This window comes from Triticum urartu, chromosome 6A, assembly GCF_056163025.1.
Source record: "Triticum urartu cultivar PI428250 chromosome 6A, HENAU_Tu73, whole genome shotgun sequence".
NCBI lineage: Eukaryota > Viridiplantae > Streptophyta > Magnoliopsida > Poales > Poaceae > Triticum > Triticum urartu.
This window is the reverse complement of record NC_141878.1, coordinates 159,096,531-159,123,936: the sequence shown is the minus strand read 5'-3', so window position 1 is coordinate 159,123,936 and position 27,406 is coordinate 159,096,531. Positions and strand designations below refer to the sequence as shown.

At 44.0% G+C, this 27,406-nt stretch overlaps 2 protein-coding genes across 3 annotated transcripts; one reads left to right on the top strand and one right to left on the bottom strand.

The window, feature by feature from the left end:
• The first annotated feature begins 11,336 nt into the window (after positions 1 to 11,336).
• LOC125517407 (uncharacterized) lies at positions 11,337 to 12,903 on the top strand. The gene is made up of 2 exons (XM_048682601.2): positions 11,337 to 11,523; positions 11,698 to 12,903. The coding sequence occupies exon 2, from the start codon at positions 11,852 to 11,854 to the stop codon at positions 12,791 to 12,793; it is 942 nt and encodes a 313-aa protein (XP_048538558.1). The 5' UTR covers positions 11,337 to 11,523; positions 11,698 to 11,851; the 3' UTR covers positions 12,794 to 12,903.
• Positions 12,904 to 13,087: 184 nt separating this feature from the next.
• On the bottom strand, positions 13,088 to 15,080 carry LOC125517408 (Ribosomal protein L12/ ATP-dependent Clp protease adaptor protein ClpS family protein). Of its 2 annotated transcripts, none has more exons than XM_048682602.1 (2): positions 14,919 to 15,080; positions 13,088 to 14,006 (listed from the first exon to the last, which is right to left on the bottom strand). In XM_048682602.1, exon 2 carries the CDS (start codon positions 13,935 to 13,937, stop codon positions 13,359 to 13,361), a length of 579 nt encoding a protein of 192 aa, XP_048538559.1. In that variant the 5' UTR covers positions 13,938 to 14,006; positions 14,919 to 15,080; the 3' UTR covers positions 13,088 to 13,358. The 2 variants fall into 2 exon arrangements, with proteins under 2 accessions (XP_048538559.1, XP_048538560.1); XM_048682603.2 differs by having other exon boundaries at positions 13,088 to 14,001; positions 14,919 to 15,046.
• Positions 15,081 to 27,406: the final 12,326 nt, after the last annotated feature.

Genomic DNA, 27,406 nt, shown 5'->3' with positions numbered 1-27,406 from the left:
CCTTTTTTGTGCCCATTTACTATTTGCTACCTTGCTGTTTTTATTTATTTAGATTATAAAAATATATTTCTACCATCAATATTACACTTTTATCACCATCTCATCGCCGAACTAGTGCACCTATACGATTTGCCATTGTATTGGGTGTGTCGGGGACACAAGAGATTTCTTGTATTTGGTTGCAGGGTTGTTTCAGAGAGACCATCTTCATCATACACCTCCCACAGATTGATAAACCTTAGGTCATCCACTTGAGGGAAAATTGCTACTGTCCTACAAAACTCTACGCTTGGAGGCCCAACACGAGTCTACAAGAATAAAATTGCGTAGTAGACATCATTGTCCTATAAATAGCCACGACTCTCCTCGACCGATTTAGTCGAAAATCCCTCGCCAAAACCACCTCTAGATGACGCACTTGATGTTCCAATATCGCCACAGAAGCCGCAGTTCATCGTCAGGATTCCGATGCCGGTGAGCCGTCCCGAGCCTTATCCTTTTGTGTTCCGACTCCTCTCGATCCCTAGAATCCGTTTGATAAGGTCTTGTGATCCCTCTCCTTCTACAGAGGCCACTCCGACCTCGTTGTCTTCACCGGAGCACCCGGAGCACTGAGCTTCGCTGCTTCGTTCCGTCGCCGTTCGTCGCCTCCGATCATCTCCGACTCTACCACCATACAATCCACTCTCCACCGCATATCCTAGACACCTCCGCCGACGTCCATGACCGCTGGAGCCACCGCCACCACCACGCCCGATCGCCTCCATCTTCTGACAAACTTCTTTGTAAGTTGAACAAGCACATGCTCATTTCAATTAAAAAACATTTTCCTTACAGATCGGGCATTCTCTCTAAGACTCGCGGCACACCCCCGTCCAGCCAACCAGGGAGCACCACATGTCGCTGGCCGAAATTAGTTTTTTTCAGAAAAATTCCTATTTCAGATTTCTGTCAGATTTTTCTTTTAGCATATCTTTAAATCTATAGGTCCCAATTAGGTGATTATTTTTCCTACTAGTTCATAAAAATATCCTATATCCAGAGAACCGAACGAAAAATATTTTTGAAATTTTTAAAATTTGAATTCAAACAGATATGAATTCAACTTCGTTAGGCCATTACTTGAGTTTCGTAACTCCGTTTTGGATGATTCTTTTTGCAAATCGAAGCTTGTGACGCGTACTTTCTATTAAACCCAAACACATATATTTTTGCTACTGCTAAAATGTCATTCTGTATAGAAACTTTATTTGGTTTTTTAGAGTTTTTCGAAGTCTTTTATTCGTTTTCTTTTTTATTCTTTTTGCTTGATTGCTTATGAGTGTCAATACTTGCTTCATTAGATCATCCGGAGTGTGAGGCTTGCTACTACGAATCTTCAGAGTTCAACGATCGTTAGCAAGGCAAGTTCACACTTTGATCATACTTTTCAATACCCAGTTTTTACTATGCATTAGTTTCACCCTCAAAGATTGCATGAGTAGGATTGGGAACATGTGGTTACTCTATGTAGTTCATGTGGTAGGAACCTATGACCTTTTATCACCCCGGGAATATTCATTATGTCATATATTGCTTAGCCATGCTCATAGACATGGGTTGGTATGTGTGGTCCATGCAAGTCGCAAGAGATAATAATTTTGGGTAAAGTTAAGGTGGCAACTTTAATACACATCTAGGTGGATTGTTTGGGGCACCTGGAGAAACCAGTGCTTGCCCAAGGGGATCCTGGAGTACCCGTGTGATTACCCTAGGTCCGACACCCAGGCTCAAAGGGGTCGTATGATATTTCATGCCTAGAAACTTTCATGTGCAGCCATAAGACATTATGGGCTCTGACATAGTTGAGTAAGTTGTGTGACCTCTTTCCGTGGTAGACTAGCTGATGTAGGGGAAAGTAGGTGTACCGGTCTATCCAGGGGTTAGGGGAAATGCTTCAGAAAGGCTATGTCTCGATCTTCTGATCATGGAGGTGGTCGAGTCTTGTGGGGAAAAGTGCGCAAACCTCTGTAGAGTGTACAAACTAATCATGATTAGTCGTGTCCCCGGTTATGGACAAATTTGAGTATCTAGAAGTGATTTATTGGTTGATTTCATCACTTTACTTAATTAATGAATTGGGTTATTAATAATTTTGGTTTAAGGGATTGAGTTGGAGTAACTAATGTCGCTTCAAGCTACGTCGGTATTTCCCCAAAGAGGAAGGGATGATGTAGCATAACGGCTGTAGGTATTTCTCTCAGATACGAAACCAAGGTTATCGAACCAGTAGGAGAACCAAGAAACACAACGTAAATAGCACCTGCACACAAATAACAACTACTCGCAACCCGACGTGTAAAAGGGGTTGTCAATCCCTTTCGGGTAGCGGCGCCCCATATGAGCAAACAGACGTGAGAGAATTGTAAATATTGATAGATCGAACGCCAAATAAAATAAATTGCAGCAAGGTATTTTTGTATTGTTGGTTTAGTAGATCTGAAAATAAAAGGAAAGGACAATAGATCGCAAGGCAAATAATATGAGAAATAGACCCGGGCCCATAGGTTTCACTAGTGGCTTCTCTCGAGAAAAATAGCAAACAGTGGCTGAACAAATTACTGTTGGGCAATTGACAAAACTTCAAATAATCATGATGATATCCAGGCAATGGTCATTACATAGGCCTCACGTCCAAGATTAGTAGACCGACTCCTGCCTGCATCTACTACTATTACTCCACACATCGACCGCTATCCAGCATGCATCCAGTGTATTAAGTTCATGGAGAAATGGAGTAATGCAATAAGAACGGTGACATGATGTAGACAAGATCTATCTATGTAGAGATAGACCCCATCATTTTATGTTTAGTAGCAACGATACATACGTGTCGGTTCCCCTTCTGTCACTGGGATCAAGCACCGTAAGATCGAACCCACTACAAAGCACCTCTTCCCATTGCAAGATAAATAGATCAAGTTGGCCAAACAAAACCCAAATACCGGAGAAGAAATACGAGGCTATAAGCTATCATGCATAAAAGAGATCAAAGAAACTCAAATACTTTCATGGATATAAAAAGATAGATCTAATCATAAACTCAAAGTTCATCGATCCCAAAAACACACCGCAAAAGAGTTACATCATATGGATCTCTAACAGACCATTTTATTGAGAATCAGCGAGAGAGAGAGAGAGAGGAAGCCATCTAGCTACTAACTACGGACCCGAAGGTCTACAAAGAACTACTCACGCATCATCGGAGAGGCACCAATGGAAGTGGTGAACCCCATCTGAGATGGTGTCTAGATTGGATCCGGTGGTTCTAGACTCTGAGGCGGCTGGATCAATATTTCGCCGACTCCCCTAGGGTTTTGGGAATATTGGGGTATTCATAGAGCAAAGAGGCGGTCCGGGGGCACCCGAGGTGGGCACAACCCACCAGGGCGCGCCTGGACCTCCTGGCGCACCCTGGTGGGTTGTGCTCTCCTCGAGCACCCCCCAAGCGCGGCCAGGGCCCATTACATGTCTTTTGATCCATAAAAAATCTCCGTAAAGTTTTGTGGCATTTGTACTACGTTTCGTATTGATTTTCTGCGATGAAAAAACATGCAAAAAACAGCAACTGGCACTTGGCACTATGTCAATAGGTTAGTACCAAAAAATGATATAAAATGACTATAAAATGATTATAAAACATCCAAGATTGATAATATAACAGCATGGAACAGTCAAAAATTATAGATACGTTGGGAGACGTACCAGTAAGCACCTCAATATTGGCATAAACTTGGTAGTAATTAAAAATTTATTCTTTTGTTGTAGGGTAAAATTTGCTTTATGCAAAAATTAAACTTAGAGCCTCCACCAGCTAAATTTGCATATGGAGATAGTCTTTTTCATTATTATTCTATGGTGTCAAATTTATAGCATATTCCATGTGCTGACCTACATGGCTGCAACATCTCATGTTGCAAACTTTTCCGACAAGGATTAAGGGGCGATAGGTCGTTGTTCTGCACTCAATTTGCCGTGGAGTTGGATGGACTCATTCATCTTTGAAGCTTCTACGGTTATTTTATTTAGTTGGCCTTCAGCCATATTTATGTAATAAATACTCTTTTGAGGACCTCGATGTAATAAGTGTGTGATTGAACTTTGTTATAACTCCACGAGTACTCTGTGTGTCAGCATACCGATCCATGGGTGACACTTAAGCACAAAGACTTCGATCCATTTGGGTCAGGTCGCTACAGGTTGTGGAGAATACAAAAAGAAGGAGATAGTCTCACATCAACTAGGAGTATCAACGAGCTATGGAGATGCCCATCAATAGATATCAATGTGAGTGAGTAGGGATTGCCATGCAACAGGTGCACTAGAGCTATAAGTTTATAAAAGCTCAAAGGGAAACTAAGTAGGTGTGCATCCAACTTGCTTGCTCAAGAAGACCTAGAGCAATTTGCGGAAGCCCGTCATTGAAATATACAAGCCAAGTTCTATAATGAAAAATTCCCACTAGTATATGAAAGTGACAACATAGGCGACTCTCTATCATGAAGATCATGGTGCTACTTTGAAGCACAACTATGGAAAAGGGATAGTAGCATTGCCCCTTCTCTCTTTTCTCTTTTTTTTCTTTTTTCTTTTTATTTTTTCGTGGGCTTCTTTGGCCTCTTTTATTTTATTTTTGTAAAGTCCGGAGACTCATCCCAACTTGTGAGGGAATCATAGCTTCCTTCATCCTTTCCTCACATGGGACAATGTCTAATAATGATGATCATCACACTTTTATTTACTTACAACTCAAGAATTACAACTCGATACTTAGAACAAAATATGACTCTATATGAATGCCTCCGGCGGTAAACCGGGATGTGCAATGATCTAGCGTAACAAATGACATAAAAAACAGGCAAGCCATGAAAACATCTTGCTAGCTATCTTAGGATCATGCAAGCAATATGACAATGATGGTGCGTGTCATAATAAACGGAACGATGGAAGTTGCATGGCAATATATCTCGGAATGGCTATGGAAATGCCATAATAGGTAGGTATGGTGGCTCTTTTGAGGGAGGTTAAATGATGGGTTTAATGCACTGGTGAAAGTTGCGCGGTACTAGACAGACTGGCAATGATGGAAGGGTGAGAGTGTGTATAATCAATGGACTCAACATTAGTCATAAAGAACTCACATACTTATCGCAAAAAATTATTAGTTACCAAAACAAAGTAATAGACGCATGCACCTAGGGGGATAGATTGGTAGGAAAATACCATAGCTCGTCCCCGACCGCCACTCATAAGGAAGACAATCAATAAATAAATCATGCTCTGACTTCATCACATAATGGTTCACCATACGTGCATGCTACGGGAATCACAAACTTTAACACAAGTATTTCTACCAATCCAAAATTACTCACTAGCATGACTCTAATATCACCATATTTATATCTCAATACAATCATAAGGAATCAAACTTCTCATAGTATTCAATGCACTTCATATGAAAGTTTTTATTATATCCCTCTTGGATGCCCATCATATTAGGACTAAATTCATAACCAAAGCAAATTACCATGTTGTTTAGAGAGACTCTCAAAATAATATAAGCGAAACTTGAGAGTTCAACAATTTCTATAAAATAAAACTACCGCCGTGCTCTAAAAAGATATAAGTGAAGCACTAGAGCAAAATTGCCTAGCTCAAAAGATATAAGTGAAGCACATAGAGTATTCTAATAAATCATGATTCATGTGTGTCCCTCTCAAAAGGTGTGTACAACAAGGATGATTGTGGCAAACTAAAAAGCAAAGACTCATATCATACAAGACGCTCCAAGCAAAAAACATATCATGTGGTGAATAAAAATATAGCCTCAAGTAAATTTACCGAGAGACAAAGACGAAAAAGGGGATGCCTTCCGGGGCATCCCCAAGCTTAGATGCTTGGTTGTCCTTGAATATTACCTTTTGGTGCCTTGGTCATCACCAAGCTTAGGCTCTTGCCACTCCTTATTCCATAGTACATCAAATATTTACCCAAAACTTGAAAACTTCACAACACAAACTCAACAGAAAACTCATGAGATCCGTTAGTATAAGAAAATAAATCACCACTTTTGGTGCTGTTGTGAACTCATTATTTATTTATATTGGTGTAATATCTACTGTATTCCAACTTCTCCATGGTTCATACCCCCCGATACTACCCATAGATTCATTAAAATAAGCAAACAACACATAGAAAACAGAATCTGTCAAAAATAGAACAGTCTGTAGCAATCTGGAATCTTCGAATACTTCTGTAACTCCAAAAATTCTGAAAAATTAGGGAAACAAAGAAAATTTGTATATAAATCTTGTTCAAGAAGAATAAGTATTTTATCACGCTTATGTAAAAATGAAAATTATTTTATTGGGCGCAAAATTTTCTGTTTTTCAGCAAGATCAAATCAACTATCACCATAAGCCATCCCAAAGGTCTTACTTGGCACAAACATTAATTAAAACACCAAAACACATCTAACCAGAGGCAAGATAATAAATTTATTCAAAAAACAGAAACAAAAATAAAATTGGGTTCCCTCCCAACAAGCGCTATTGTTTAACGCCCCTAGCTAGGGCATTGATAATTTCGATGATGCTCACATGAAAGATAGCAATTGAAACGCGAAGAGAGCGTCATGTAGCATGTGAAAAACACATCTAAGTCTAACATACTTCCTATGCATAGGCATCTTATAACCAAACAAGTTATCAAGGGAGGCAAAAACTAGCATATGCAAGGAAGAAGAAAGGAACAATAACAATCTCTAAAATGTAAAACAAAATAAAAGTAAATAAATTGCAGCAAGATATTTTTGGTATTTTTGATTTATAGATCTGAAAATATAAGATGGAAAATAGACCTGGGGGCCATAGGTTTCTCTAGAGGCTTCTCTCTTGAAGGCAAATAATACGGTGGGTGAACAAATTACTGTCGAGCAATTGATAGAAAAGTGCAAAGTTATGATGATATCCAAGGCAATGCTTATGCATATAGGCCTCACGTCCGTGTCAAGTAGACCAAAACGATTCTGCATCTACTACTATTACTCCACACATCGACCGCTATCCAGCATGCACTAGAGTATTAAGTTCATAAGAACGGAGTAAGGCCTTAAGTAAGATGACATGATGTAGAGGGATAAACTCAAGCAATATGATGAAAACCCCATCTTTTTACCCTTGATGACAACAATAGAAATACGTGCCTTGCTACCCCTACTTTTTCACTCGGTGAGGACACCGCAAGATTGAACCCAAAACTAAGCACCTCTCCCATTGCAAGAAAAACCAATCTAGTTGGCCAAACCAAACCGATAATTCAGAGAGAAATACAAAGATATCAAATCATGCATATAAGAATTTAGAGAAGATTCAAATAATATTCATAGATAATCTGATCATAAATCCACAATTCATCGGATCTCGACAAACACACCGCAAAAGAAGATTACATCGGATAGATCTCCAAGAACATCGAGGAGAACATGGTATTGAGGATCAAAGAGAGAGAAGAAGTCATCTAGCTACTAGCTATGGACCCATAGGTCTATGGTAAACTACTCACGCTTCATCGAAAGGGCAATAGGGTTGATGTAGAAGCCCTCCGTGGTCGAATCCCCCTCCGCAGGGTGGCGGAAAAGGTCCCCAAGATGGGATCTCACGGGTACAAAAGGTTACGGCGGCGGAAAAGCATTTTAGTGGACACTTCTGGTCAATTGGGAATATTTGGAAATTTATAGGCCAAGAATTATGGTTAGAGGACCTTCGAGGGGCCCACAAGCGAGGGGACGTGCCCCCCCAGGGCGCGCCCTGGAGGCTTGTGGCCTCCTCGGGACTCCTCTAACTTCATCTCCAAGTCTTACGTGTGTCTTCTGGTCTAAGAAAAATCATGGCGAAAGTTTTATTCCGTTTGATATTCCTTTTCTGTAAAACTCAAAAACAAGGAAAAACAGAAACTGGCACTAGGCTCTGGGTTAATAAGTTAGTCCCAAAAATAATATAAAATAGCATATTAATGCATATAAAACATCCAAAATAGATAATATAATAGCATGGAACAATAAAAAATTATAGATACGTTGGAGAAGTACAGTGAATACGTTGGGAGGCGAAACTATAAGCCCCTATCTTCCTATGTGTCTGGTTGAAACTTTTTGCTCATGTGTATGCGGTGAGTGTTAGCAATCATAGAAGACTATATGACGGTTGAGTATGTGGACTTGCCAAAAGGCTCCGATACGTGACCCTTCCTGAAAAGATGATGAATTGTAGTTGCAGAGTTGACTAAGAACATAGTTTGTTGGTTTTAATAAAGTTTATGATTTATACTTCGATGTTGTGATGAATTGTTACTTGTTCATGAGAAGTTATATGATGAAAGTCCTATGAAAAAGTTTATGTTAAATTTTGTTGCTGTTATAATAATTTACATGATGTTTCTATGTCCGTATTTTTGTTTTTACCGACACCTCTCTCTCTAAGCATGTGGACATATTTTTCGATTTTGGTTTTCGCTTGAGGACAAGCAAGGTCTAAGCTTGGTGGAGTTGATATGTCCATTTTGCATCATGTTTTCCTACTGTTATTTATAATGCTTTTATGCATAATAATGCTTTTTAGAGTATTTCTAATGCCTTTTCTCTCATAATGTGCAAGGTTTACACAAAGAGGGAGAATGCCGGCAGCTGGAATTCTGGACCTGAAAAAGCTATGTCAGAGTTACCTATTCTGCACATCTCCAAATGAGCTAAAAATTTACGAAGAATTATTTTGCAATATATAAAAAATACTGGAGCAAATAACTATCAGAGGAGGCCCACTAGGTGGGCACAACCCACCTGGGCGCGCCCTGGTGGGTTGTGCCCTCCTCGGCCCACTTCTGGTGCCTCTCTTCTGGTATATAAGTCATTTTTACCTATAGAGAATAAGGAGAGGACTTTCGGGACAAAGCGCCGTCGTCTCGAGGCGGAACTTGGGCAGGAGCACTTTTGCCCTCCGGCGGAGCGATTCCGCCGGGGGAACTTCCCTCCCAGAGGGGGAAATCATCGTCATCATCATCACCAACAACTCTCCCATCTTGGAAAGGGCAATCTCCATCACCATCTCCTCTCAAACCCTACTGCATCTCTTGTGTTCAATCTTTGTACCGGAGCATTAGGTTGGTGCTTTTGGGTGACTAGTAGTGTTGATTACATCTTGTAGTTGATTATTATATGGTTTATTTGGTGGAAGATTGTACGTTCAGATCCATTATATGCTATTTAATACCCCTCTGATCATGAGCATGATCATCATTTGTGAGTAGTTACTTTTGTTCTTGAGGTCACGGGAGAAATCTTGCTGCAAGTAATCATGTGAACTTGATATGTGTTTGATATTTTGATGATATGTATGTTGTGAGTCCCTTAGTGGTGTCATGTGAACGTCTACTACATGACACTTCACCATATTTGGGTCTAAGGAAATGCATTGTGGAGTAGTTATTAGATGATGGGTTGCTAGAGTGACAGAAGTTTAAACCCTAGTTTATGGGCTACTTCGTAAGGGACCGATTTCGATCCAAAAGTTTAATGCTATGGTTAGATTTATCTTAATACTTTTCTTGTAGTTGCGGATGCTTGCGAGGGGGTTAATCATAAGTAGGAGGTTTGTTCAAGTAAGAACAGCACCTAAGCACAGGTCCACCCACATATCAAATTATCAAAGTAGAGAACACAAATCAAACCAACATGATGAAGTGACTAGTTGAAATTTTGGTGTACCCTCAAGAATGTTTTTCTTATTATAAGAGACCGTTTTGGCCTGTCCTTTGACACAAAAGGATTGGCTAACTTGATGCACTTTATTTACCGTTACCATTATTTGCTCGTTACAAACTATCTTGCTATCAAACTACTCGTTACTTACAATTTCAGTGCTTGCATAAGATTACCTTGATGAAAACCACTTGTCATTTCCTTCTACTCCTCGTTGGGTTCAACACTCTTACTTATCAAAAGGACTACGACTGATCTTCTATACTTGTGGGCCATTAGCCGGTTGTGGCCTTGGTTGTTCACCCCAACACCGTGGGAGGCCTCGGCCAGGGGTGGCGCGCTGGAGCAGCGATGGGCACGGCCAGCGCGGGCGACGATGGGCGAGCACCGGCAGGTGGCGACGAGACCACGTGCGGGCTGCTGCGGTGCGGCGGCGCGGGCGTGTGCGGCAGCGGCAACTAAGGATGACAATTTTACTCATGGGTACGGGTACCCGCGGATACCTTACCTGCATGGGCAGGGTATGGGCACAATTTTATACCCATTGGTAGTATCCATTCCCTATCCGTTAAGTCATGGATAGTGTATAGGTATAGCGTTGTACCCATGAATTTACACATACGCTACCCATCTATACCGACATCTTACTTGTCGGACTAATGTTATTTCGTGAAGTTTGTAGTGAGCTTGTGAACCTATGTTAAAGTTGTCACCAATTGTCAATTTGAATTGAGATAATTGTCTTGTACTCATCTACCTGTTATTGAGTTGAGATAAAAAAAACTGTCAAATGTGTTATGGACTGAATGTAAAATTATGAATAATTCGTGTACTATTTGATCTACTCGTTGGATACCCTGTGGGTATGGGTACCCATCGGGTATGGTCACGGGTAAAGTTTTGTACCGATGGGAACGGGTATGGGTAGAATTTTTTACCCATTGACTGGATGGGTATGGGTATGGTATTGCTCTACCCTTCTCATACCCTACTCATTGCCGTCCTTACACACACACACACGCACGTGCTACCTCTATGAGCACCTTCAATACACTGGGCCGGCATCACATCTGGAGATTGACAAGAGTCACCACAGGCGACTCCATAGTTAATGGAAACGTCTTCTCCCACACAACGAAAAATCAAAAAAAATACGAGCACCAATGCAAAACCCTGGTGGGCTGGTTCCATCACAAAGAACCTAACCCATGAAGATACGGTTTTGGCATGCTCTCTCACGATGCCAAACAATCACATACACTACTCTATGTTTTCTGGGTTTTTTTTTTGTTGCAGGGAACACTATGTTTTGTTGGCATCATGGTGCAGAAAAAGATTGTCCCCGTTTCGAAAAAAGAAGAAGATTGTTCAACTCCATACCACTTCCCAAATGACACTCACAGAAGAAGGGGCTCTCACTCCCTCTGCATGGCTACATGGGCACCGACCATTTCTTAGCTCGTGTTCTCTCCCTGTTCTATTTTCATGGCGCGTCCAGTGCATATACCACCACCACCACATAAATAGTGCCCAGCTGACAACGACGCGCGATCGTTGGCCGTCAAAATCTTTTTTGGCAAAACCATCCAATTATTCTTCGTTCCCGTCAACCCCCTTTCTCCATAGCCTCCGCCCAAGCCGGAGTTTCTCCATTTTCCTCCCACGATTGATCAATTTCGTGTTCTCGAGACCAGATAGGCGCCCGCATCCGACTGCGAACGCCAAGCCACGTACGTGCATTTTTGTTTTGTTTTGTTCGATTTACGATGCCCTTGTCGCTCTTGCATGCTGCCCGTAAAAATCAATCGCCGAATTTTTTTGGTACTATTTCGTTGTCCGCTTGATTGTTATATTTTCTATATTTGTTTAATTTGTTTAATTTGGCATCCCACACGTACATGCAGCCCATGACGATCGAGCATGGCGGAGCCTCCTTCTTCTTGATCGATCGCCGTTGCTGTTGACGCGACAAGCGGCGCGTTCCACGCCGATGTGTTTCCTCTTGTCCTAGCTAGCATAGGGAGAGGGGGCCGATCTGATCTGATCTGTTTCGGCGAGATGCACAAGCGTTCCAAATCCTGCGAGCCGTCCAGGAACGAGCAGCGCGGCGGCGTCCATGGGCCCACGGCCTCCGACGACTCGATCACGGGCAAGGTGGCGTCGTCCTCCTCGGCGACGGTGCAGTGCTCCACGATGACGGTGTACCTTGTCAGGATCAACGGCACCGAGCACCTCGTCACCGCCGTCTGGAACAAGAACATCATCAACCAGTCCTTCACCATCACCATCGATCGCCACGGCGACGGCACCGGCAGCGGCAGCGGCGACGACGGGACGCTCAGCCTCAAGGTGGAGCTGAAGCCGTGGCCGTTCTGGAGCAAGAAGGGCCTCAAGAGCTTCTTCCTCGACGGCCACCGCTTGGACGTCTTCTGGGACCTCCGGTCGGCCAAGTTCCCGGCGAGCAGCCCGGAGCCGGCCAGCGGGTACTTCGTCGCGTTGGTGAGCCAGGAGCAGGTCGTGCTCACGCTCGGCGACCTCAAGAAGGACGCCTACAAGCGGAGCAAGTGCCGGCCGTCGCTGGAGGACGCCGTGCCGTTGTGCCGCCGGGAGACCGTCTTCGGCAGGCGCAGCTTCGTGGCGCGGGCGTGGCTCGACGCCAGCAGGAAAGATCGCGACATTGTCATCGAGGTCTCGCTAGCCGGGCCAAGGGAACCGGAAATGGCGATCACGGTGGACGGCCGCGCCCTGGTGCAGGTCAAGAACCTTCAGTGGAAGTTCCGGGGCAACGAGACGGTGCTCGTCGACCAGTCGCCGGTGCAGGTGCTCTGGGATGTGCACGACTGGATCTTCGCCGGCCCGGGCTCGCAGGCGGTCTTCGCCTTCAAGCCGGGTGCTCCGCCGGAGGTCGACAGCGACGAGGCCGGGTTGGAGAGCGGGAGTGGCATTCCGGGCGACCCGGCGGATTACAGCTTCTTTCTTCATGCATGGAAGACGGACTGAGGCTGGGACAATCATCTTCTTTTACTTCCATGTCTTTTACTTTCATGTACTGCCGAAACGGATTCGTTTATATGAAAACGGATAGCTTATTCAAAAGGAACTTCAAATCAGTAGGCTGGATGAGGATATGCTAAGAATATTTTCCTGGTAAGTATTGGGGCAAAGCAGAACAGGATGTGACATATATGGAACATTTCCTTGTAGCTACAGGTTCGCTATAAAAATCGCAAGGCGTTTCAAATCAAACACCAAAAGGCCGTGATTTAAAATGATTCACAATACATACCACCGACACAAACAAAAGGTATCATCATCACATTCATAAAAATGGTGTCAGACATTTCTTCCGCCCAGTTGTAGTATCAACAGGTGATCCGTCAAGAAAGAGATATGTGATACTGAAAGAAAGTCTTATTCTAGAACACCAACGTAGCAACTAAATATCTAGTTCGCATCTCGCTTCCGTTACCTGTCACAGAATATAGATCCTCTGACATCGAATGCTCCATCATGCTAACAAAATCAGAAAGAGAAAAAAGATTTGTGATGTCCAGAATCTGATTCTTCACTCCATCACAGCAACACCACCAGCTGCCTTGATCTTTGCGATGATCGCTTCCGCTTCCTCCTTCGTGAGTGACTGCTTTAGAATGACAGGGGCCTTCTCCACCAGCTCCTTTGCATCCTTCAGCCCCAAATCAGTAAACGTTCTGATCTCCTTGATAATCTTAATCTTTGCAGCAGCGTCAAATTTCTCCAACTTGACATCGAATACTAACTTCTCAGCCTTTTTCTCTTCAGACTTCGCGGCGCCAGCACCTGCACCACCTTGAGAACCCATACTAAAACCCTGGCCAGAAATTGCCTGTGGTGCTGGCTGGTTCAGCCTGAGAAGGAGAGCTGGAGCTATCTGCTTGATCTCCTCAGGAGGAAGAGCGGCAATGCGGTCCGCTAGACCCACAACTTTCTCTGATGCTGGTGGCATAGGCCCATATGGGTCATAGACTTCAGGATACTTGTACCTCTTAGCACCAGTGTCTTTTGCGGCCTCGGTGCTGTGCAGACGAGCCAAAACTACTGAAAGTCGACTTGTGGATGACTGTCTTGAACAACATAGTCGTCTTGCTATGGAAGACAAACTCATCCTACTGTCAACTAGGTATTGGCACAAAAATATAGCAAGGGAAGGAGAAGAAACTAAAGATTGGCTGCCCTGCAGAAGAACAAAAACGAAATTAACACTAAATATGATCCATGGAAATGTACTGCGTAACTAAATGCATTTTTAATTAATAAATAACCTCTAACGCGCAAGAAGAAGCATATGTGTCGTTTTCTAAATAAGAGCAGCTAAACAGAAGTGGACAAGTAATGGTAACTGACGATTTAGAGAAATGGAATATCACACTTGGAACTAAATGCGCAGCATAACTCAGCTGCCAGAAAAGAAGACTATTTTCCACCAAACCCTTTCTCACATTACCTAGAGAAATACATACTTTAGCGTCCCCCAGTTCTGAAATTCCATACAGCAATAGACAAGAGCGAGCAACATAAGTTCCTCTATTCCATGAGAAGAGAGCTCGGCCCTTCGCCATGACTGATAGGAAAAGTACATGAACTGGGGGATTCAATCTCTGGCTAGGGAGTCACCCAACGAGCCGGAACATTACAGCTCACCCAGTGAATGGCCGTAATGAATCTCACGGGCCAAGATTATGAACCAGACCTACAGGGCAATTTATCTGCTAAATCAAATGCTTTGAAATGACAGCGGGGTGTGAGCAGCAGATGCCCACCCTAAAACCTAAAACCCTCACCCATGGCAAGGGACATGAAGCCCTCCTAGACCACCTCAACTAAAACTGCATCAGGTGTCAATCAGCGCATCGATCTCACACTCCCAAATCTTCACTAGTTAACCCAGGGGCGGACCTAACGAAATTTCCGGAAAATAAACTGCTTTTGGTAATATATGCTACTCCGCCGCGCAGCAAACAAACCCGCAAGATTGATGCCCCACCACGAGGATGTTGGCGGCGGATCTCCGGCGGGAGCTGGCCTTCCGCGCGGCGAAGGGTGACACGCGGAGGGCGGCAACGGAGGAAGGGGAGAAAGGGCTCACCGCGCCGGCCGCCGGAGAAGGGGTGCGAGATCTGGCGCGCCGCGGAAACGAAGAGGAGAAAGGGTCTCTGGCGGCTGGTCCTGGCGCTCGCTGAGCTCGGCCGAAACGGGGAGCGAGAGGGGAGAAGATCCGGGCGGTGGTGTGTGTGTTGCGCTTGTTGGGCTGTCGAGTGTGGGCTTGGAATGTGATTTTGGGCCTACTATTATAAGATGGAGAAATAAACTGAACTGGTAAAAAAATCATTTTATCATAAAAAGGAAAAGGTCAGAAAAATGGTAATCACTATTTAGGAGACACCCCTTCTTTTATGAAATGGAACACCCGATTCCAATATCACATTGGCGCAATCGACACGATGACCGTCGGACCATCACATCATTTCGAAGGTCACCGACACGAGCCAGACGTTGTTAGAGTGTGGGCTAGATTATTACAAGCTCTTGGAGAATATGTACAATAAATGCAAATAAAATTCAACCAATGAAAGAGGCAAAATCATTAGTTAAAGAATAACCCTTGTGGGGTGATTCAACGTCCCTTTTTGCACGCGACAAGTGATCGACTTCGCGCGGAGGTCGATCTCTGGTGTGCTTCGGCTTTGTGTTCGACATGTGGCGGAAGGAGAAGGGGTCGCCCTTATTTTTCATCTTTTTCCCCTTTTTCTATTTTCGGTGTTGATATGCTCCACCAAAGGGAGCATGGTTGTGCTTCGTCACACCCTATGCTCACGGCGATGCACATCCAAGCTCCACCTGTGGGTGATGGAAGAGCCTTGCGTTACCACGAAATAGCGGCAGAAGTGCACAATTGGGAGCCACGGCGCATGCCCCGCATTTCGGTGGAACAAACTCCTAGCTCTCTGGAGGAGGAGGATGCAACGATGGAGGTGGCGTGTTGCTGCTGCTGCATACAGCGTGCTAGAGTTGGCCGCACTCGCTGCTGGTGGTGTGTGTCACTACTGGCTCTGACGTTTTTGGAGAGAGAGACTTTTTTTCTTGAAGGGTCCCACATAGGTGACATGTTTTTCTTTTTTTCCTTTCTTTATTGGTTGGGTAAATGGCAATTCCATCGGTTTGTTTTGGATTTTACAAGGAGGGGCAAAGTGGTCCAAAAAATGTGTCACTATAATGCTCGTAGCCCTTTGGTGGGATGAAATCATACCGAAAGGGAAAAAACATAAGACGAGCTAACGATCTTGGGTGGGATCAAGGGTTTTTTGAAATTAGAGACAAAATAAACGGGTGTGCCCTAGGCTAGAATGTAATTGTCCCCAATAAAAAGTCCTCTTCTATGTGACCACATGGGACTGGTTACCAGACCCCACATCATGAGTAGTGTCGTGGAATTGTCACGGCAGATGTCCTAGAGCAAGGACTTAGTCGTAGGGCCATCGCACTAGGAAGCTTAAAGGGGTTAATCGGGACAAAGGACACGAGAGGGTTTTATACTAGTTCGGCCCCTTACGATGAAGGTAAAAGCCTACGTCTAGTTGGGATTGGTATTGCTCGAGTTTCGATCACCAAGAGGCTCAACTCGCCGGCTTGGTTATCGATTTGTTGTTTCTTGCCCTAAGCCGCCACCGGGTCGTCCCCTTATATACATGGGTTGACGCCTGGTGGCCTACAGAGTCCCAGCCGACTCATAATCGTGTCCGGCTCGGTGACTTCCTTTACATGCCTTTCTTTACAAGTCTTTCCTTACATACGGTGGTTTACAATATCGGGCCTTAAGCCGCCTCCATGCCTTTGGGCCTTCTATAAGGTTTAATAAACTATCGTCTTGAATGTTTACTGGGCTTCTAGCATAACCCGCCATTAGGGCTGACCCGGCCCCTCCTGGGCGGGTCATGTCTGATAATAATATCCCCAACATTAGGCCCCAGGTTGACTTTGAATTTCATTCTTTGTCAATCTTCAATACTTAGACAAAAATCCACCTTCTTATCTTCGTTGAAGTTTTCGTAACCCGCCGTGATGTCATCTCTTGAAAATGCAAATAACTTTCATGACGTCATCTCCCAACGGATCTTTTATCTTTAATGCTTCCCGAGAATCGAGGGGTTTGTGTAGCTAGATAACCATTATTCGACTTTCCTCGATTTTCGCGTCCGTCTGTTCACATCTTCCTTATAAATAGGCACGCCTCGGCCTTCTCATTCTCCTCTCTCGCTTCGTCTTCTTTCTCTCGCGCACCCCCTGCTGCTCGAGCTTCGCCACCGCCGCGCTTCACCTCCATCTCCGTCGACGTTGGCCGCTGCATCAACCTGAACCGATCCAGAGAACAGCGGCGACCTCCGCAGAAGACCTGTGACTGTAAGTTCTCTTCTTTTCACTTCTCAGATCCGCACTTAGGGTTTCAAGATTCTTTCGTGTTCTTCCGAGTTCATCGCAGTCCCTTGTAGTTTTTTCACTGTAGGCCTCTTCTTGATCCATATATATATATATATATATATATATATATATATATATATATATATATATATATATGCTCGTTCGGTAGTGTTCTTGTGCCTTTTCTTGATCCATAGATCCCTTTCTCTGTTTCGAAGGCTGCATTTAGAACTTACATACTCTTCTGCGCTGAACTTTTTTAGGTCTAGAATTTTTTCCATTTTGAATAGCCATTTGGTCTAGAATAATACCAAACAATTTAGGAAACTTGTTTGTCTCAACACTTAGCTGAAATTGCCTTCTTCAAATATCTGTAGTCATGGCGGCTTATCATGTCAGCTTAATTTTCCTTATATGTCATTAGCCCTTAACTAAGCCGCCATTACTTGTTTGCATCTTCATCACTTAACTGTCAATCTCACCATTAAACTGAACCGGCATGTTGCTTTTCTTTTCAGTTCTTCTTTGCACATCATGCCGTCCAAAGCACCAACCATCTGTAACTGAGTTCCCTCAACCGTAACTGAGGAACATTTGAAAGAGTTCTTCACCATAGGATTTCTGCCAGCGAAAACCGTCATGTCTTACCGTGCCCTGACTCGGAAGAACGGCCCAATCCAAGAGACGGTGAAGTAATTGTTTTTACTAACCACATGAACCGTGGCTTCTCACCGCCCGGCTCAAAGTTCTTCAGAGAGGTCCTCCACTTTTTCAAACTCCACCCTCAAGATATCGGGCCAATTCCGTATCTAACATCTGTAACTTCCAAGTGCTCTGTGAGGTATATCTTCAACAAGAGCCGACCGTGGAGTTGTTTAGAGAATACTTTTATCTGAATCGGCAGAACGAGTGCACCAACGGCCTCAGCTTAGAACTCGGAGGCATCTCAATTCAGCGCCGGCAGGGTGCTATCTTCCCTCTCATAGTCTTACCAAGTCACCCAAAGGACTGGAACCAGACTTGGTTCTACTGTCAAGACATTTTGCCGGCGAACGAGAAGCCACTGCCGGGTTATCGCCCTGATCGTCTTGACTCCAAGTCCGCACTTCCCGACAAGCTTACTGCCGCTGAACGCCAGAGGCTGATACCCTCCATCAAAAGGATTAATGCTTTGTTAGGGAACGGGTTAACTGGAGTTGATCTGACCCGCTGCTAGATCTCATGGCGGGTCATCCCTTTAAGCCGTTGATCAAAGCTGATGTATGAGTATGGTGGAGGCCCGGATGACTCTCTTCGTCACAGCCCCGTTCAATTAATAGAAGAAGATATTGTTTCAGTGTCAACTCTTCTGGTGAACGGGAAATACGAAGATTGCAGTGTCGTCGGGTTAAACCCCTTCTGCCAGCTTAACCCGGTGCCAAAAGTAAGGATATTGTTATTTCTCTCCTTTGTATTTTCCCAGCCGTATTGTTTTAATACTTGCCTGACTCTTTATCTTGTTTTTACCTATCTGCAGGCCAACTCTGACTTTTGGAAAGTTAAGTATGACAACAAGGCTGCCAAGAAAGCGAAAGCCGCCGCCATAAACGCCAAGAAAACGACCCGGAGGTCGAAAAAGAAGAAAAAGAACACTGCTGAAGATTGGATGAAGCTTGATGACACATCTGATTCGGAGGTAGCCCTTGATTCCCTTGGCCAATTTTTTAACAATCTTATTGACATTGATCCTTACCAGGATGACACTGGGGCCAGTCAGGCTGTGGAAGCAGAGGTAACTATCATTTCCTCCGACTCAGAGCCCTTGCCAAGACAAAAAGTCCGACGAGTGATCAGTAAAGTAAGGTTTTCTAACCCTTTAGCTCACTTGGATCCCAACTTTCGTTTGAAAAAGCAGCAACATGAAAGCCGCCGTCAAGCTCGGACTGAAGATGAGCCGGCTGTCGTTCTTCAACAAACTCCTCAGAAACGCCCAAATGAGGTTTACTTCTTTCTGTCTTTAACTCTGTTTAATGGATGCTTCCCCTTGTATTACTTTAACTCTATTTTATCTTTTCAGGAGGTGTCTCGCTCTTCTGGCGACTCATTGCAGACGCAATTTCCGGCCTTTAAGACTGCCCCTGGGTAATGAAAAATCCTCATGTTTTCTGGGTTGTTCAAATTGTATCTTTATACTGACAATCCTGCAACATTTTTCTTAGTGGCCAAGCTAAATCCAAGAAGGCAAAGGTAGCTAAACCGGCGGAAGACCCGCAGGTGCTTGCATCTGACCCGGCCAGGCCATCTTCTCCATTAACCGACGCTCCAGAAAACCCGCCTGTTGATGTAGAAGCAAATCCTCCTGAGCCGTCATTTGATGAGACCACTGTGAACCCTTCTGCTACTGGACCATCAAGCTCAGCCAACCCGCCATCACCGTCTGCACAAGACGTTCAGATCACCGGGAGTCGCTTTATTAAACCAGGGAATCCAACTGTGCTGGCTCAGTGTACTACGAAACAAGAGGCATTGGAGAGGCAGAAAGTGCGCTTTGACATTGCCAATTACGACCATCTAAATGCCAACAATATTTTATCCGGCTATCTCAGCCACGTGCACTCCAGTCGCGACCCTGAGATCGAAATGATCAAACAGTTGCAGCTGAAATATGAGGTATGTTCTTCCGGCTTATCTATATTCCTTCAGCCCCCAAGTCTTCAGATTATGAGACAACCGGAATGATCTGTAGACTTTAGCATATAGGCCAAGACCTTTACCTTTGATTTTCTTGAATTCAATAAAACAGAACAAAACTTCACTTGTAGTCCCCAAGGGCTGGTTCTTTTTGGTCATAAATGAGCCGGTACCTTAAATTGTTTTGTACCGTATTCAAAGAACTTAATATTCCGGCTTAACCTTGAGAAACTTGTTGAACTGCATACATTAGCCCCCAAGTGCCAAGTGTTGTTACTTTGTAAAGTATTTGGGACTTAAAGTATGTCTGTAGAGTCATAAGAAATTGTTTTGGCATACATTAGCCCCCAAGTGTCAAGTGGTTTTTTGTAAAGTACTTGAGACTTGAAACTTGATATTTGAGCCTTTGAGCAAAATTTGGACTTATCTGAATATGTATTCTTGCATAATGCCTTATCTGAACTAAACTCGCAATTGACTGATGCGAAGACCTGGCTAGCAGGTCAGGAAGCAGAAATCAAGTTTGCTAACTCCAAATTGCAAATAAGTCTCTCTGTGACGGAAAACTTAAAAACCAGTTTGGCTGCCAAGAAGAAGACCTGGGCAGAGGAAAAAATACTTCTGACACAACGCGCTGAGAGAGCCGAAGCAGCCCTTGAAGAGGTGTCAACAGAGCTAAACGGCTTAAAGGGCCGGGTGTCTCAAATGGTGGCCGCCATCTTTGGTAAGCCGTCCGTTTTTAATCTTATGTACTTTTTGCTGATCCGGATTGTAAGACGCCAGCTGACTTTGTTTTTTAAAACATGCGCAGGCCCACGAAGCAAGAACCTGAGCCAAGATCCTTTGATTAAACTGAAGGCAGTGTACACTTTAGTAGAACAATTGTATATTGGTGCACAACGGGCACTTGCCGCCATCTCTCCTGCCAATCAAGGACCCAACCGGCTTAGCGACATTCTGAAGAAACTATCAATCCTGCCTGCCAGATTTCATGAAGTGAAGCGCTCCTATGCGCGAGCCGGGGCTTTGACTGCCCTGAGCCGCTCCAAGGCTTGGGTGCCAGACCTAGACCTGGCGGGCGTGGCCAGAGGCTATCCTACCGTGAAGGAAGATGGATCTCCCTTTGAACAGGATGACTTCATGGCTTGCATGCGCGGAGTCTAGCCTCAGGCAACTACCCTTGGAGATGATACCAACATTGACAAATATCAGCTGGGTTTTGATGCTGAAAATAGGAAGATGGCGACTCCCTCGTACAAGGTGACAGATTTGATCCCGCCTGTAAGAGAAAATACATTTGCCCTGGAAGTTGACCCGGCAGGCCTGATCGACGATGAAGCCGAATTTGTCACCGTGAATGGTTTTGACTGGTCAAAACCCAACTTCTAGCCAACAGAGGGTGGTGAACCGGCGAGGGAGGAGTAACAACCATCTTCATTGGCTTTATAAGTAGCCGTGTAATAGTTTAGCTGTGAAAACACTGAATGCCTTGCTTATGCCATCATGCAGAAAACACTGTGTGTGACTCTGTGTTTCCTGATGGCAATATATGCATTATATTTGATGATTGTTTCTGCAACACTTTAACTCTGTTCCCTGTAGATACAAGAGAAAAGACTGGCTTGGCGGCTTAGAACCGAACGGGTTAAAACACCCGGCTTATATCCAATATGTTTGTCACAATAGAAAACAGAAAACAAATATAAATAAAGGACAAGGGCTGAAACTAACTCTTTAGTTAATGCAACAGGTAATTACATATAAATAATAGCCATACTTGTACCTTTGATCCTTAGACCATCGGCTTGAGTAACCCGGGTAATGAAGTTGATAACTCAATCTTTCTGAGAAATCAATGCCTTTGAATACTTTAATGATCATCATACCTTGGTAGCTTTGTTGTCAAATAGCCAAGTCGGCGAAGAAGATCATGCTAATTATTTGTAACAAGAAACTCCAAGGCAAATAACAGTTAACAAGTATGATTTAACCTTATATTTAAAGGTTGGTGGCTTCTGATTCGAATACGATCAGTAAACCGGACCAAAGGGGTTAAGCTAGGGTTCGAATACGACCATATAGCCCCCAGTGGCTGTGGCGTTGTGCCGATCAAGAGGGTACCAACAGCTATGTTCTCTTTGGTTTGAATATGACCTATGTTTGAATAGGAAGCCCCCAAATGACCTTGAGAGGTTTTTAACGACCCTGATTCGAATACGATCCAAGTCGGACCCAAAAGGGGTTAAGCTATGATTCGGATACGATCAAGAAGCCCCCTAGTGAGTTTGGCCTTGAGCCGATCAAGAGGGTTACGACAGCTATGTTCTCTTTGGTTCGAATACGACCTATGTTTGAACAGGAAGCCCCCAAGTGACCATGATAATTGCAGCTAGATTCGAATACAATCATAAGCCGGACCAAAAAAGGTTAGACTTGATTCAAATATGATCAGCTCCTTAATAGTCATTTGAAAATAAGAAATAACAAAGATGCATAATCTTTGAAAAGAAAAGAGACCGATGGTCTTACTTTATTGCTTTATCATGGTATATACAATGTTAAAGTATGTACATGATGAGAGCCGGTGGCTCAGGTGTAGTATGGTCGAAGTTGAGCGATGTTCCACAGCCGGCGGGTCTCCTCCTCTGATTACGTGAATCTTTGTGCTCTCAAACGTCGATGAGGTAATACGACCCGTTGTTTAAATTCTTGCTGACCACAAAGGGTCCTTCCCAAGGTGGGGTTAACTTGTGCGCATCTGACAGATCCTGGATGAGCCGGAGCACTAGGTCGCCTTCCTGAAAAGTCCTGGACTTGACCCGACGGCTGTGATAACGGCGCAGGTCCTGTTGATAAATTGCTGATCGAGCCGCTGCTAAGTCTCTTTCTTCATCCAACAAGTCAAGTGCATCCTGTCTGGCTTGTTCATTATTAGCTTCAGCATAAGCCGCCACACGGGGCGAGTCATGACGGATGTCACTAGGCAACACTGCTTCTGCTCCATAAACCATAAAGAAAGGTGTGTAACATGTAGACCTGTTAGGCATGGTGTTGATACTCCACAACACCGAGGGTAATTCCTCTACCCAACAACCCGGCGTTCGCTATAAGGGAACCATAAGCTGGGGTTTGAGACCTTTCAAAATTTCCTAATTGGCTCTCTCAGCTTGACCATTGGATTGAGGATGAGCTACAGAAGAAACATCAAGCCGGATATGCTCACGTTGACAAAACTCCTCCATAGCCCCTTGGGACAGATTAGTGCCATTGTCAGTGATAATGCTGTGTGGAAAACCAAAACGGAAGATCACCTTTTTCATGAACTGAACCACCATGGCCGCATCACACTTACTCACTAGCTCCGCTTCAACCCACTTAGTGAATTTATCAACTGCCACTAAAAGATGTGTATTTTTATCCTTAGACCTTTTGAAAGGTCCCACCATGTCAAGCCCCCAGACCGCAAACGACCAAGTGATTGGAATCATCCGGAGCTCTTGAGCCGGCACATGCGCTCGTCGTGCGAACTTTTGACATCCATCACATCTGCTGACCAGATCCTCTACATCAGCGTGAGGCGTCAACCAGTAAAAACCGTGACGAAAAGCCTTGGCCACCAGAGATTTTGACCCGGCGTGATGACCACAATCGCCTTCATGGATCTCACGAAGTATTTCTTGACCTTCTTAGGGGGAAACACACCGCTGAAACGCTCCGGAGACGTTGTGATGGTATAGTTCTCCATCCAAAATCGTCATTGACTTACACCGCCGTGTTATCTGTCGAGCCAGGGTCTCATCCACTGGCAACTCTCCCCGAGTCATGTAAGCCAAGAACGGTACTGTCCAATCTGGGATGACATGAAGAGCCGCCACCAACTGCGCCTCCGGGTCAGGAACAACTAAATCTTCTTCTGTGGGCAACTTGACAGACGGGTTATGCAAAACATCCAAAAAGGTGTTAGGTGGTACCGGCTTATGCTAAGACCCCAACCAGCTTAAAGCATCAGCCGCTTCGTTCTTTCGCCGGTCAATGTGCTCCACCTGATAACCTTTAAAATTCCCTGCAACGACATCAACCTCCCGGTGATAAGCCGCCATGAGAGGATCCTTAGAATCCCACTTGCCTGATACCTGTTGAGCCACTAGATCTCAGTCGCCAAGACATCTAACCCGGCTCAAACTCATCTCTTTTGCCACTCGAAGACCATGGAGCAAGGCTTCGTACTCTGCTGCGTTGTTAGTGCAAGGAAACATCAACCGTAACACATAACAAAATTTGTCACCTCGCGGAGAGGTTAACACAACTCCAGCCCCCGAGCCTTCCAACTGTCTGGACCCATCAAAATGAATAGTCCAATACGTGTTGTTTGGTTTCTCTTCTGGCATATGCATCTCTGTCTAGTCATTAATGAAGTCAACCAGTGCTTGAGATTTAATCGCGGTACGTGGCACATACTTCAACCCATGAGACCCAAGCTCAATCGCCCACTTGGCGACTCGCCCAGTGGCTTCTCTATTTTGAATGATGTCTCCCAAAGGAGCAGAGCTAACCACGGTGATTGGATGTCCCTGAAAATAATGCTTAAGCTTCCGGCTTGCCATGAACACCCCATATACGAGCTTCTGCCAATGTGGATATCGTTGCTTGGATTTGCTACGTCTTGAGCTTGCGTTGGTTTTCCCCGAAGAGGAAGGGATGATGCAGCAGAGTAGCGTAAGTATTTCCCTCAGTTTATGAGAACCAAGGTATCAATCCAGTAGGAGCCCACGCTCAAGTCCCTCGTACCTGCACAAAGCGATAGCTACTCGCAACCAACGCGATTAGGGGTTGTCAAGCCCTTCACGATCACTTACGAGAGAGAGATATGATAGATAGAATATTTTTGGTATTTTTGATATAAAGATGCAAAGCAAAAAGTAAAGGAAAAGTAAATAGCAAAACAATATAAAAGTGATGGAGATTGATATGATGAGAATAGACCCGGGGGCCATAGGTTTCACTAGTGGCTTCTCTCAAGAGCATAAGTATTCTACGGTGGGTGAACAAATTACTGTTGAGCAATTGATAGAATTGAGCATAATTATGAGAATATCTAGGCATGATCATGTATATAGGCATCACGTCCGTGACAAGTAGATCGAAATGATTCTGCATCTACTACTATTACTCCACTCATCGACCGCTATCCAGCATGCATCTAGAGTATTAAGTTAAAAACATAGTAACGCCTTAAGCAAGATGACATGATGTAGAGAGATAAATTCATGCAATATGAAATAAACCCCATCTTTTTATCCTCGATGGCAACGATACAATACGTGCCTTCCCGCCCCTTCTGTCACTGGGTAAGGACACCGCAAGATCGAACCCAAAGCTAAGCACTTCTCCCATGGCAAGAACTACCAATCTAGTTGGCCAAACCAAACGGATAATTCGAAGAGACTTGCAAAGATAACCAATCATGCATAAAAGAATTCAGAGAAGATTCAAATATTATTCATAGATAGACTTGATCATAAACCCACAATTCATCGGTCTCAACAAACACACCGCAAAAAGAAGATTACATCGAATAGATCTCCACAAGAGAGGGGGAGAACTTTGTATTGAGATTCAAAGAGAGAGAAGAAGCCATCTAGCTACTAACTATGGACCCGAAGGTCTGAGGTAAACTACTCACACTTCATCGGAGGGGCTAGGATGATGTAGAAGCCCTCTGTGATGACGGCCCTCTTCCGACGGAGCTCCGGAACAGGCCCCAAGATGGGATCTCATGGATACAGAAAGTTGCGGTGGTGGAATTAGGTTTTTGGCTCCTGTTCTGATTGTTTGGGGTACGTGTGTATATATAGGAGGAATGAGTACGTAGGTGGAGCACCGAGGGGCCCACGAGGCAGGGGGCGCGCCCTAGGGGGGGCGCCCCCCACCCTCGTGACCACCTCTTTGATCCCTTGCAGTAGGGTCCAAGTCTCCTAGATCACGTTCGGTGAGAAAATCACGTTTCCGAAGATTTTATTCCGTTTGGACTCCGTTTGATATTCTGTTTATCCGAAACACTGAAATAGGCAAAAACAGCAATTCTGGGCTGGGCCTCCGGTTAATAGGTTAGTCCCAAAAATAATATAAAAGTGGAAAATAAAGCCCAATATAGTCCAAAATAGTAGATAATATAGCATGGAGCAATCAAAAATTATAGATACGTTGGAGACGTATCAGGCATCCCCAAGCTTAATTCCTGCTTGTCCTCGAGTAGGTAAATGATAAAAAGAGAATTTTTGATGCGGAGTGCTACTTGGAATAATTTCAATGCAAATCTTCTTAATTTTGGTATGAATATTCAGATTAGAAAGATTCAAGACAAAAGTTTATATTGACATAGAAAATAATAATACTTCAAGCATACTAACAAAGCAATTATGTCTTCTCAAAATAATTGGCCAAAGAAAGTTATCCCTACAAAATCATATAGTCTGGCTATGCTCCATCTTCCCCACACAAAGTATTTAAATCATGCACAACCCCGATGACAAGCCAAGCAATTGTTTCATACTCTAACTTTTTCAAAACTTTTTCAATATTCACGCAATACATGAGCGTGAGCCATGGATATAGCACTATAGGTGGAATAGAATGGTGGTTGTGGAGAAGAAAAAAAGGAGAAGATAGTCTTGCATCGACTAGGTGTATCAACGGGCTATGGAGATGCCCATCAATAGATATCAATGTGAGTGAGTAGGGATCGCCATGCAGCGGATGCACTAGAGCTATAAATGTATGAAAGTTCAACAAAAGAAACTAGTGGGTGTGCATCCAACTTGCATGCTCACGAAGACCTAGGGCAATTTGAGGAAGCCCATCATTGGAATATACAAGCTAAGTTCTATAACGTAAAATTCCCACTAGCATATGAAAGTGACAACATATGAGACTCTCTATATGAAGAACATGGTGCTACCTTGAAGCACAATATATGAGACTCGCTATATCATGGTGCTATTTTGAAGCACAAGTGTGGAAAAAAAGGATAGTAGCATTGCCCCTTTTTTATTTATTTAATTTTTTGGGCCTTCTTTTTTTTTTCTTTGGCCTTCCCCTTTTTTTGGGACAATGCTCTATTGAATGATGATCATCACACTTCTATTTATTTACAACTCAATGATTACAACTTGATACTAAAACAAAGTATGACTCTATATGAATGCCTCCGGCGGTGTACCGGGATATGCAATGAATCACGAGTGAAAAGTATGAAAGAATTGTGAACGGTGGCTTTGCCACAAATACTATGTCAACTACATGATCATGCTAAGCAATATGATAATGATGGATGTGTCATGAGGAACTAGATGGTGGAAAGTTGCATGGCAATATATCTCGGAATGGCTATGGAAATGCCATAATAGGTAGGTATGGTGGCTGTTTTGAGGAAGGTATATGGTAGGTGTATGATACCGGCGAAAGTTGCGCGGTATTAGAGAGCTAGCA

Coding starts and splice junctions, on each gene's coding strand:
- LOC125517408 (XM_048682602.1), bottom strand. CDS start 13,937: ATGAGTTTGTCTTCCATAGCAAGACGACTATGTTGTTCAAGACAGTCA.
- LOC125517407 (XM_048682601.2), top strand. CDS start 11,852: ATGCACAAGCGTTCCAAATCCTGCGAGCCGTCCAGGAACGAGCAGCGC.